The sequence below is a fragment of the Amphibalanus amphitrite genome, unplaced genomic scaffold, assembly GCF_019059575.1.
Source record: "Amphibalanus amphitrite isolate SeventyFive unplaced genomic scaffold, NRLGWU_Aamphi_draft 000379F_arrow, whole genome shotgun sequence".
Taxonomy (NCBI): domain Eukaryota; kingdom Metazoa; phylum Arthropoda; class Thecostraca; order Balanomorpha; family Balanidae; genus Amphibalanus; species Amphibalanus amphitrite.
This window is the reverse complement of record NW_024881873.1, coordinates 291,365-304,255: the sequence shown is the minus strand read 5'-3', so window position 1 is coordinate 304,255 and position 12,891 is coordinate 291,365. Positions and strand designations below refer to the sequence as shown.

The 12,891-nt window shown below is 45.8% G+C and overlaps 1 protein-coding gene across 1 annotated transcript in view; it reads left to right on the top strand.

Moving 5' to 3' along the window:
• The first annotated feature begins 4,961 nt into the window (after positions 1-4,961).
• The window catches only part of LOC122390022 (calumenin-like), a 41,025-nt gene continuing 33,095 nt past the window's right edge, over positions 4,962-12,891 (top strand). Inside the window, exons 1-4 of the mRNA XM_043382586.1 lie at positions 4,962-4,977; positions 5,669-5,781; positions 7,173-7,271; positions 9,154-9,284. Coding sequence (XP_043238521.1) covers positions 5,683-5,781; positions 7,173-7,271; positions 9,154-9,284 — 329 coding nt within the window. The 5' untranslated portion in view covers positions 4,962-4,977; positions 5,669-5,682. The remainder of the gene's footprint in view (positions 4,978-5,668; positions 5,782-7,172; positions 7,272-9,153; positions 9,285-12,891) is intronic.

The window sequence follows — 12,891 nt, the reverse complement described above, 5'->3', positions numbered from 1 at the left end:
TTCCGTAGCCTGGGCTGAGACGAGCATAAATCAGGAGCTTTTACAGCCCAACGATCACCCTAGGCAAAGATATTCTATTTCTCGTCCCGAAAAAGGTGTCTTGCGTTGAGGATGTGTGCCTTGCATATATTTGCATCCAGTATGAAAAGAGCATGGGTACCGAAAATTCTTCAGAAACTAGAGAAATTATCTACGAGAACTCTAGAGAAATTCTCGTACTGATCAATAAGGACATTCAGCAGCAGCAGATCGCCCAAATGCCGGTGGCCGCGATCATTTCTCTAGTTTCTGAAGAATTTTCGGGACCCATGCTCTTTTCATACTGGATCGCCTGTGCCTTACAGAAACTGAAAAGTTCTTCTTATATCAAAATATAGAAAATAATCTTTTGTTATAAATAGGTTTTATTTTCTTTGCTGATCATTTTGAACATAAAAAATCATAAATCCATTGCAAAAAAATAATTTCGTGAAAGTGAACTATTTCCTTTAACCCTCGACCGTATTGGTGTTTCCAGTAGCGAGCGTATAGGGGGGGGGGAGGGTCCGTTGGCCCCTGATCGAGCTAGAGCTTCGCGGAAAAACGACCGTGTTGCCCGTGATGAAAGGAAGCCGATTATACCCAATTTTAAGGTCCTAGGTCATCGGTTGACCTTCCAGGTCAGGTCATTGACCCGAAAGTCGGGAAAATCGGGACCTGTTAGAGCGTCGTAAAGAGTGGCTGCTATGGTTTTTCGGGGTGCTGATCACGAATATCATGTTAGTTATGATCATAGATGATGTCTTCATGCATTTAGGCCAGGTCAGGTCAGGTCAGGTCAACCAGTAAGGGTTTTGCCGGGTATTCGTAGTAGGTGGCAACCGCCTCTGACAGCTTCGTAACATGTTACGAAGGCACCAAAACTACTTCGTAAATGGTCAAATGGTTGCTTAAAGGTAGTGTGCCAGCTTTCTTGGACCGTATGGAGTTAATGGCCCAGATAAGGAGAACCGGATTTTTAGAACTTATCCATACCTTCAAAACTCATGGAAACGTCTTAAATTCTTCAAATTTTGAGTACCCCAGTGCGAAATTCGCCCCGACGGGTTGTCGGTCGTACCCCAACCACATTTCACACCACTATGAACAATAAATGCACACACTGAAATCGCTATTACCGATATGCTCATCCAATCAAGTTTCGATAAACCCGTTCATCATCATCTCCTGCGGTTTCGAACACGCCTGTTAGGTGGCTTCTGATGCTCGTCGAGGTCGGAATTTCCAAATACGCGTGGTGCGTCGGGCCGCGCGCTCTGACTTCGGCCAAGAAAAATGCGTCAGCTGATCATTGTCATTTCTGCCACTTGCGTGTGGTGAAATGGGGTCATAACTTATAAGACGGCTTTTTCATATCAATTATTTTACATAAAATCATATTTCAAACCATAAATAATGTTCGACAGCCAAATAAAAGAAACAATACCAATACGGGCTTACAGTTTAAGGCTTGACAATGTGTTGTCTACGATTAGACAGCTGATAACTCATTCCCGTACGTCGTATGGTCGTAACACTATAATGACCTTTGCTTATTGTCACAAGTGCGCCGCATTCGCGATTGTTGCCCGACGCCTGTTTGCAGGTGAGCCCACTACAGTTGTTATACATATCTAAAAACCGATAAACTTTTAGGCGAAAAAGGCGCTATTCCAGGCCCATTTTTGATTTTTTTTGCGATATTAGGTAAAAACAGAAGCTTCTTATCCTAGGAAAAATAAAATGGGAAATCTTTCAAAGGTGGCACACTACCTTTAATTCGAATTCAGCTCCAAAAACTAGCCTAGAAACATATAAAACTCGAAAATGTGAACCGAGGTCATCAAAGGTAAATGATCTGACCTGACCTTCCGGTGATCTTGACACCCACCCTAATGCAAGGGAGCAACATCATATCCCATGTTTGAACGTTTGAAACCACGAAAAGACTGCAAACGCGCGGCTAATGCGAGGCGACATACGCCGAATCGCGACCTCGGCCAAACATGGTGCCATGGTGCTAGGCCGCCGGTGCATCTGAAAGAACTGTGGTGTCCCTGACAAGCCTGAAGTTCCAACGACAGGCCCGTGGTGCCCCTGACAGGCCCATGATGCCTTTGCGAGGCCGGTGGTGTCCACGTGAGGCCGGTGGTGCCCCTGGGCCCTGACAGGACTGTGGTGCTCCTGACAAGCCTGGAGTGTCCCCGACAGGCACGTGGTGCCACTAACAGGCCCAAGGTTTCCCAGTCCCTGCGAGGCCGGTGGTGTCCCTGCCAGGCATGTGCTGTCCATACTAGGCCTCTGGTGCCCCTGACAGGTCCGTGGCGCCCTTGCTAGGCCTATGGTGCCCCTGGCGGGCCTGTGGTGGTACCCCTGACAGGCCCAAGGTGGTGCCCCTGCGAGGCCGGTGGGGCCCCTGGCAGGTCTGTGGTGCCCCTGGCAGACCTATGGTGCTCTTGCTAGGTTGATGGTGCTCCCAACAGGCCTGTGGTGCCCCTGACAGGCCGGTGGTGCCCCTGGCAGGCCTGTGGTGTCCCCGGGCCCCAAGAGGGTGGGGGGTCATGACCCATATGACCCACCCTTAGATACACCACTGGTCATTACTTACAGACTGACTCATTTGACATCCATTGCAAAACAAGTCACAGTAGTTACGTAGTATGTTTGTCACCCTGTTCCTTTATGTCCATTTTTATAGTGGGCAAATCTCGACGACTAGGGGGGCAATTCTGTTGAGTGCGGGGGCATTTGCCCCCCCAGTTAACATGTTAAAATAGGCCCTGTCATCTTTCCTTTCCTCTCTTTAGGTATCAGTCTCCTTCCCGTCCTCCCCGAGTCTCTGACAAGTAATATCCATGTCTCTAAGTCTTTTCCTTCATCTGATCCTCCTTTCTCTCACCACCCTTCTCTCTCTCTCTCTCTCTCTCTCTCTCTCTCTCTCTCTCTCTCTCTCTCTCTCTCTCTCTCTCTCTCTCTCTCTCTCTCTCTCTCTCTCTCTCTCTCTCTCTCTCTCTCTCTCTCTCTCTCTCACCACCCTTCTCTCTCTCTCTTTCTCTCTCTCTCTCTCTCTTTCTCTCTCTCTCTCTCTCTCTCTCTCTCTCTCTCTCTCTCTCTCTCTCTCTCTCTCTCTCTCTCTCTCTCTCTCGTCCGTCTGTCCATCTCTTTGTCCGTCTCTCCGTCCGTTCGCCCGCCCTTCCGTCTCTCCGTCCGTCCGTCCGTCCGCCCTTCCGTCTCTCAGTCCGTCCATCCGTCCGTCCGTTTCTCCATCCGTCCGTCCATCAGTCACTCTCTCCGTCCGTCCGTCATCAGTCTCTTCGTCCGTCCATCCGTCTCTCCGTCCGTCCGTCCGTCTCTCCGGAGGTGCAACTTTTCCCAAATAGTTCTTGGAACGTCACACAGTATATCGAACCCACATATTACATAGAGGTGCAACTTTTTCAGGTCCCACGTTCACCACGTCCAACGTTCTAACAGGTCCCAATTTTCCTGCCTTTTGGGTCATTGACCTGACCTGGAAGGTCAACCGATGACCTAGGACCTTAAAAATGGGTATCATCGGCTTCCTCTCGTCACGGGCAACACGCTGGTTTTTTCCGCGAAGCTCTAGCTTGATCCTGAGCGAAACGGCAAGGGGTTATACCTTATACGTTCGCGGCTGGAAAAAAAAAACCTATACGGGCGAGGGTCAAGTTGAAAGTATTAATTTGGTTCAAAACGATGATGTAGATAAGTTAGTTATTTAAATCTAAATGTCCTATGACGAGAGCGATGGACATTTTTGGTATGCAGTGTTATCCATTGAAAACAGGTCAAAGCTATTGAGTTTTTAATTTAGTGGTCGCCGCTTACTAATCATGCGGCATACACGCCGCACATAACCGCCAATGCCGCAACGCAGCTTAAATTTCGAAGTAAGCATTTAGTCTCACCCGCATTCATATGGTACCCGTCGTGTGTGTCCGAGAATTTCTCTAGTTTCTGAGGAATTTTTCTGGACCCATGCTCTGCTCATACTGCATCCGAATATACGCATAACGACCACGTGTACTACGAGCTACCAAATTGGTATATAGCTACCAAATTGGTATATAGCAATCTTGCCGGTTTTTCTACTAAATCTTCATCAGCTTTAAATGCTACTTTTAATTTTTGTTTGCAAAATTAGTGTGCAGTAATGAGAGGTGCAATGAACATGCAAAGATAAAATTTCATGCGAGGTCAAATATTCAGGCAAGCGCCAAAAATATGTGCTTGAAATGTGTCTTAGAAAGCAAACTGAAAATGTTTAGTAGAAAACAGTTAAAGGAAAAGGGCCACCATCTTGGGGCCACCTTCGTGAAATATGAAGATATCGTTGTTTTTCATTTTGACATTATTATTTTTCATTTTCTTTTTAAAACTGGTGCCAGAAGTGCACAACTCGCGAAAAAGTATTTAAAACTATTTAACATATTGGTACTATGTTGATACTCTCTACGGCACCTACTGTATGATGGCATAGCGATGACGTCACACTCAAGCCAATCAGCGTTCAGAAGACAGACTCGTCGGATTGTGTCAGATAAGCTGATTGGTTAAAGCTGAGCTGGTTGGAGCTGATTGGTAAAAAACCAAAGCCTCGCCGCGGGTGGCTGTATTGTCGGATAAGAACGCATTCCTGGGATAAGGACGCATTCCTGGCGTATTTTCTTTTAAAATTGCCGATAACTACGAATGGAGGCCGAAATCGGCCGTAAGGAGGTAGACAGGCAGGTTTTCGGACACGGGCTACAAGATGGCTATCTCAGTTTCAATCCCCATGTTAAAGGTGGCCCTTTTCCTTTAAGAACATAGCGAATGTGGCGCAACAGGTTCAAAACTAGCGCATTGCCATTCGCCGGCGGGTTATGTGTGATGAGTGGGATGATGCTGTGTTATTAAAATATTTATTAGTTATTGCCTTTTTCCTCAAACTTCTCAGTACGTTTTTCCTAGGGTATGTTGAGACAATTTTCTTTCGTGATCTACCTAACAAATTCTTTTTGTGCTGCCTGATTTAGTGAAAAGTTAAGGATATAGGTACGGTCCTCCATCAAAAGAGTGGGTGGTTAGCCTATGTTGATGTGCTTTTGGTGTGATAACTTTGAATGACAGACACCCCTGTAAAATGAATCAATAGAAATGAGAAGAGGGTTCGTGCACACACTTTGGCAATGGTTTTCAACAGCCATTAGACATATTCATCAATGCAGATCACTTATTGTGATGTTGGCAACCAACTACTGAATACCTGGAGAGCCGTACTATAGGTTATGTGTCACTTGTAGATATTTTAATGAAATTTTGAATGGTTTTTCATTCTTCTTTCGGCGCTTGTTGGGGACGGTCGTGCTTATCGAGCTCCTGCCTCTCCTGCCTTACCCTCCCCACCGCAAGAGCGCGCCACCGCTGTGCAACCTTTTCTTGTCCGTTTTTGATCCAGTACGTACTTCGTTTTCAAAAAAATTATTTTCTTGGTGACTATAAGTTGCCTTGATGGCACTGCAACACACACCTCCTCCAAAGAGAAGAGGCAAAAACATCCATGCAGGGTCGCTGGCGTCGGCGGCGTCGGCTGCGCCGAACGCCTCACCCGCGCCACCAACTGTTGATGATTTGAACACCACCTCTGCTGCAACGTCTTCTATGAAATTTCTGGACAAAATCGACAAAACTGCCCTAGATGTTGGAAAAGCTGTGGACGAGAGCGGTTGTGATACAGTAAGCGAAGCTGGAGACAAATCGGTGAGTTCAGGGGACCAAGCAGGGAGGAATATCAAACGATTGGATAGCGATGTGTACAAACTGTGGGGGTCTCGCTCCAGGTCAAACAGCAACTCGGGTAGTGAGGACGAAGACATCATCTGCAAAGGAGGCCCAGGTAAAATGGTTTGTGATGCGCAGGTCAAAGAAGGGGAGCTCGGCGTAAGATGTGACACATGCTTCCGATGGTATCACTCTGAGTGTCAATCTATTTCAAAGGGTGCCTACACTGCACTGCAAAGACACAAAATCTTGTCCTGGATCTGCTCAACATGCAAAGCATCCCGTTCAAACCACAAACATGAGGACGAGCAGTTTTCTAGACAGCTTGCAGATCTAGACACAAAGATCATCCAACTGGATAGTGCGATGAATGTTAAACTGGAAAAAATTCAGCAGGCCCTGTCTGAGCAAGTCAAAGTTGTTAGTGGCCAGTCAAAACAATTTGATCAGGTCAAACAAGCAGTTGAGCACCAAAAGTTGTGGTGCGCTCAGGGGCATAGAACGGGTCACAGGTGCAATTTCCCGGTTCAGTGTGTCATATTTACCTGTGTCAAGGTGTTTGAATGTGTTTTCGGCCAAAAGAAGAGCATTTCAATTTTCTCCCAATGACTTATAATGGAGAGGTTGTAAAATTGACCTGACATTAGCTCACCGATGTGAAAACTTTAAGATAGGTATACGAATTGTTCATACTGATTTCCTCATGCAAAAGCTCGAGTTTCAATTTTCAAATTTCTGGGATTTAAACTGTAGGAATGACAGAGTCACAAAGCTTTTAGAGGCCTGGTTACTTTACTGACCTGGTGACCTGACCTTAGGTGACTTGGCGTCAAAATTTTCAGACACGATGCGAAATTGAGGTATGATAAGCCATACCAAGTTTCGCAGCGGTGTGCGCCGCGGTTTTCCTTATCACGCGCAACAACTAACTGGCAGGTGTGGCCAAAAACGCCTCCCCCTCTCCCCCCCCCCACACTCGGGCAAAGGCTGATCCAGAAAAAAATATTCGTGGCCCTCCATGTGGTCCCCAGTAACTTCAGACTCGTGGTTACGCGCCTGGGGAGGGGGGGGGGGGTTCATCCGACCCCGTACACATGCGAGGGTCAATGCTTCCAAATGCACTTATCGGTTGGTACCTTTTCGACATGGTACACCCTCAAAGCCCGTAACGAGCCTTCGCTCGGGTGTCGCCCCCCCCCCCCCCGCTCCACCGGCCATGGCTGGATTTCTGCACCCATGCACCCACAATGTTCCAGCCGTTCCTACGCCCATGTTTTAATCAAACAGCTCTATTTCATTTTCAAGGGTTTCAAATTGCATCATCTAGTCTAGGATGGTAGAATTGAACTAAAAGCTGTTGTTGCTTTCAGGCAATGCAACGTTTGCTCCTTCTGGCAGTTTGTTGCTGCGCATTGGCAGCAGCCGCTCCCAAGACATCTGCTGCTCACAAAGGCCGTACAGTGGAAAAGGTAAAAGTCCAGGCGTGGTCTGCCTTTTAATGAATTTTCTTTTTTTACTATGAATAGGAGGGCTAGATGATTGAGTCTATATATGTTTTGGTGTTTCTTACTGACTCTGACTCTAGTAATTTGCTCAGACTGACTGATGACTCCAGGTTAGCCTCCAGACATTGCTGCTTAGGGCCATTTTGATTTGCTACAAATAAAGCTCATTTCTGATTTCTTTTTATTTCCTGAAACTACTCTTTGCATGCTCCAAGGCCTTTCATTGCAATTATATCTCATAAAAAGCATGCATACCTAAATGCAGGTTCTGGCTGAGCCACTGGCTTCCTCTGTTTTTTTTTTTTAAATGAAAATGCTCTGCAAAAATTGGAATTACCTTTGCTTTGATAAAATCTGATTTTGAAAGGTCATCGAGGCCGAGGGTTATGTTCTCAAGTAAACAGGTAAAGGGCACAACTTTGTGCCATGCAGTCTTAACTCCAATTCCAGACTCTGTGTTAGTAAGATTTTGGTGACTCAACTCCAACTCCAACTCTGGTCAGAACCAGTCAGAACTATTTACTGCAACTGACTTCTCTGCAAAGTGCAACTCTGATGAATAGTAGTTACCTATCATTGCTTGCAAGTAGGTAGTTGATCTAAACTGAAAATAATGCCACTTGCCCAGCCACATTTTACAAATACATTTTCTTCTTTTTATTTTTCCAGTTTTTGAATTTAAAGTAAATGCTTGTAAGCCAGCAGTTATGCCGACCAAATAAGATAAACTAAGTTGGCCCAACCTAGTTTAACCCAATGAGCAACATTTGCTAAAGCATATGTCCATTTGTGATGTACATGTCAGTCATGTCAATTGTCATGTCATAGGTGCTAATTAATTAGCACCTCCACACCATGAACAGCAGTAACTAGTAAACATTTGTTTGTTATCCAGCTGATGGTTGAAGTTAGATTTATCCCAGCATGGTGGTCCAATTGTTAACCTGTTGCAGTGTGCCTAAATTTTGGAAAAGAAAATGAAAATTTTCCTGCCCAATTTTGTCATCAGAGCTCCTAGGGGCTTAACCTGTGCCCCGCTTCGGCTCTTAGATTTCCACGATTTGCTGGGGGCAGGGCAAGGCTCTATAAGGGCAGGGTGTACTTTAAACACAACTTGTGTTTGAGCAGTGAACACCCCCTTTCGAACTCGGATCCAGGGCCACGTTTCGGTAGGCGGAGTTCGAAAGTGTCAAAAATAATGACGAAATCACTTCAGTCATTTTCTAGTTCAGGTTAAAGGTCATGTCACCATGGGTTATTGGAGGTCAAATTTAGACTATTTCGACACTTTGTCGACAAATTGGCGCATAACTCCGGAACGATCAGAGCTACAACGCCGCGGAAAAGCACATTGGATACCTTTTTAACGATCTTTCTCGATAATGATCTCATATTTGACCTCACCTAACGTCAACAGTTTGGAGAAAAAAGACCAAAATTGATTATTGATCTGTTGCAGAAACATTTTTTTCTGCAATAACCTTTGACTCCTAACTAACACATTTATTTTGTCGGTATCGTGTTCTCGTCGAGACGCCTTGTTATGCGCTATGAGTTAACCACAAGAATAAGTAGCACCATCGTTTTCCTGAGCTCAAACTGCATTCGACAGCAGGCATCAAATTCTTCAACTTGTCCAAAAATTTCAACTTGTAAATTTGACCTTGTTTGAACTGATTGTGAATTGCCCTTTATTTTGACTAGCTGGAAATGACATCGGATGGCACAGACGACTCTTATTGAATCTATGGCTAAATTGTACCATGTGACTATTTTCTCTTATTGTGTATCTACTCATGAAAGTGTATCTCTTAAACTGTATTGAGTTACACCCCTCCTTTTTTAGAAACTCAGTGATGAAGAGCACTTTGTCGAGGGCGAAGAACACAATCCAGACTATGATCATGAGGCATTTTTAGGAGAGGAAGCCAAAGAGTTTGATGAACTTACGCCGGAGGAAAGCAAGGAACGACTAGCGTGAGTATGATTAGTATTATGGTCTTATTAGATAACTTCATTGCTAGCTGTGTTGCAAAATTACAAAACCTCATCTTTCCTTTTAACCCAGGAATAATCAACAAGCTACTTGCACGTTCAATAAGCTAAGTTTGGATGTTTTGGACAATTGGATTGACGCGAGCCTCAGAGCTAGGCTACAGGGTGTCTCAAAAGTTCGTTCACACATTTCCCATGCCAATAAAGCATATAAGAACCGGTCAAAAGTATAAGGTTTTGGTGTCTGTGTGTACACTAGACAAATATGCATGCTTTGACAACTGATTAAGAAGGTTGGAAACCAACCCCTTTGCTGTATCTCTAAAAATATTTGCCCATACCGATTTTTGTTGCTCCGTCAGCTGCCGGAGGCTGATAAAAGGTTACCAGCTTTCAAGCTCTTGCAGGGGAATCCCCTGCAGTTTCTGCGTCGGATTTAGTTTTGACTAGCTCCCCGGCAACATCTGATTTTCCCTGAAAGCCGACAGCTTGCATCGACACCATTCTTGAGTATTTTGTGGGCATTCTCTGGCGAAAACTCCTTCATGAATGACTGGCGCCGACATCCCAAGCGCCATTTTCCTTTTCAAAACGACCCCAGTCCTGAACAAACGGGAAGTGCCAGGAGTAAATTTTTCGCATCATATGGTAGCAGAATGTGTCGGACGTCTGTTTCTCAGACACTTTGTGCAAATTTTGCAAATTCCAAGCGCTCGTCATTCCCCATGCCAAGACCTTCGCTCGGTTGCGGAGTGTTTTCCTCGGGAGATGTTCTGCTTTGTAAACGGCCCAAACCTGTCCATCGTGTGGTTTTATCGGGATTTTGTGTTTAAAAGAAAATTATTCGCTGCAGATCTGCCTCTTAAAACTTCGTTAGATAAAATTTTACAATAACTGACACTTTTGGAGGGTCAGGTGTCCTTGGCATTGACGATTTTTGTGTTATTGTCCCCAAAAATTAGCGTTATAGATATTATAAACAATTATAAATTATAATTTGTCTTTATTTTACGATGACCTGCACTTTTTGAAAATGGGTAACCTCTGTCTGTGACCTTCTTGCCAGTTTTCAATAGTTATGACCGCATTTTCAGCTGCTTTCCGGAACACGAGTCTGCTGTCGTGCGAGGGTCGTTCAAAACGCCGTTAGTCTCGCATGGTTTCGTCCCTCAAAAATTTTAGCCACCGTTTTTATGAGATGATCATCATGTTGCACTCATCCTCGCCGACACTTAGCCATGTGTCATTTCCGACTTAACCATTCTCATTACTCCTGAAACAGAGAGTTTCACAACATACCCGACTTTGCAACCTACATTTTCGTGCCTGACCCATGGTCAGAGGTGAACCCTTTTTGTGAGCTCATGAAGGGTCGAATGCACTTGAAAACAATGAGACTGCTTGAGGAAGGTTGTCACCAATGCCCATGCAAAATTTCGACTGTTAATTTCTTGTTGATTCAGAATTATTGACAATAAAGCATGGCTGGTACCTGTGAACGAACTTTTGAGACACCCTGTAAGTGTGCTATGCTGATCAGCTGACCTCTATTGTACGATTGTGATAGTGCGGGCTGCTGGGATCACGAAGAAGGTGAAGTTAAGCATATCCATTTAGCCGGACTCGACTCGTCACACTCGTTGACTTTATCTGACCGCGGTTTGTCTGGCCATCCACCTGCCATTCCCCCTTTAGGAGACGCCGCACCAGTGCTGGAAATGAGGCCTCTTTATCTGGTCCCGGCGTTTTATTCTCCGGGTGGGATAACCCCGTCCAGTGTTAAGCTTTTCGTGACCCACTCGGGGCTGCAGCTGTTTTCGCCGCTCGCCCGAGTCGAGATGTAAAGTTAATAGTCACACGAAGCTTATTTAGGGCTAGCCAAGCCAATCTAGTCTGGAGTTACCGTTAAATGTATAGATGAAAGAAAAGAGTTTTGTCGAATCAATTTTTTTTCAAGTCCTATTTTAACCCGCGAGTTGCTGGGGGGGGGGGGCGTTAAACGCCCCCACTTTTTTCGGCGCCAAATTTTGGGAACCTGTAGGCAATTGATTGAAGTTTATTGTGACAAAGTTTCAAAAAAATCGGTCGGAAAATTTTTGAGATATCGAGATTTTAGTTACGTCGTGATTTCTGAGTTTTCGACCAAAAACGGCATATGTTCAAAAAATCATATAAAATCACAGAATAGATATACAGACATGCTGTAAACGCCATTAGACTGCCAATACCATGAGCAATCTAATGGCTATCTTCGATTATTGATTATTGTTCCGCTTTTTCCAAAATCTTGAACTTAATCTTGGCAATTTCTCGTGACTACTTCACGACCATGATACATGAATTTCTTAAATTGAACTTTTTGAGCCAAGCTCGTACACATATGAGAAAAATAATGTCAACATCGTGTTCTACGCTCCAAATTACCCATAAAACATGTGTCACAGGCTGCGAATATCAGTTTTGATTTTCGGGGATATGTGCCTACCCGGTTGACCTGACCTTGACCCTGACCTATGCTTGACTGACTCCTACATGGAGCTGACACTCTTGTAAGCCTTATATGATCGATTGTGCACCGTTTTGACAGAGTTTATGACGAGAGGCGCCCATTGCGAAGTCCTGAAGTCCATGCTACTGAAAGCCCGATTTCCGGTGTTTGACCTGACCTTGACCTGACCTGTGACCTCAAAATTCAACTTTTAAGTACTCATCTGAAGCGTCTCGTCGCGCTCTTTCGTTTGCCGCCTCGTGCGTTTCGCTGCGCCTATTGGTTCTCGAGTTATCGGCTGGGGGCGTTTAACGCCCCCCCCCCCCCAGCAAACGGTGGGTGGCGAAATACCCCAGCAACTGCCGAGTTAAGAGGCCCCAATAAACTTTGTGTGACTATCAACTTTGCATCTCGAATGGGCCGAGCGGCGAAAACAACCGCGGCTCTGAATGGGACCCGAAATGCTAAGCGCTACACGGGGCTAACCCACCCGGAGAATGAAACGCCGGGACCAGAAAGATGACTCATTTCCAGCACTGCTGACCGCACACTGGGCCAGCGGCCCGGAAAAGCGCTAGAAATCATTTGCGATTGAATTATTGATCACAGTGACAAGCAAGCATGCTAAAAATGAAGTGGGGTTGTTAAACCCTCGCCGGACCAATTGCCGGACCCCCCCCCCCCTCGGCCGGCCGAGGGGGGTCCGGTGTGACTTTTTGTAACTTTGTAAAAATGAAGTGGGGTTGTTAAACCCTCGCCGAACCTATTGCCGCCCCCCCCCCCCTCGGCCGGCCGAGGGGGAGGGGGTTGGTAAGACCCCCTTTCGCCGTTTCGCCCCTAATGGAGCTAGAGCCTCGCCGCTCGCGGAAAAAACAAGCGTGTGTGCCGTTTCAAGACGCAGCGATTGGTACCCGATTTTAACCCTCGCATGTGTGCGGCGTTTGCCAGCGTCTAACGTGTGTGTGTGTGTGGGGGGGGGGGGGGGGTCGGTCGGTTGGACCCCCTGCCGTTCGGCCCCTGATTGAGCTAGAGCCTCGCGGAAAAAGAGCGTGTTTCCCGTGACGAGAGGAAGCCGATGATACCAAATTTTTAGGTCATAGT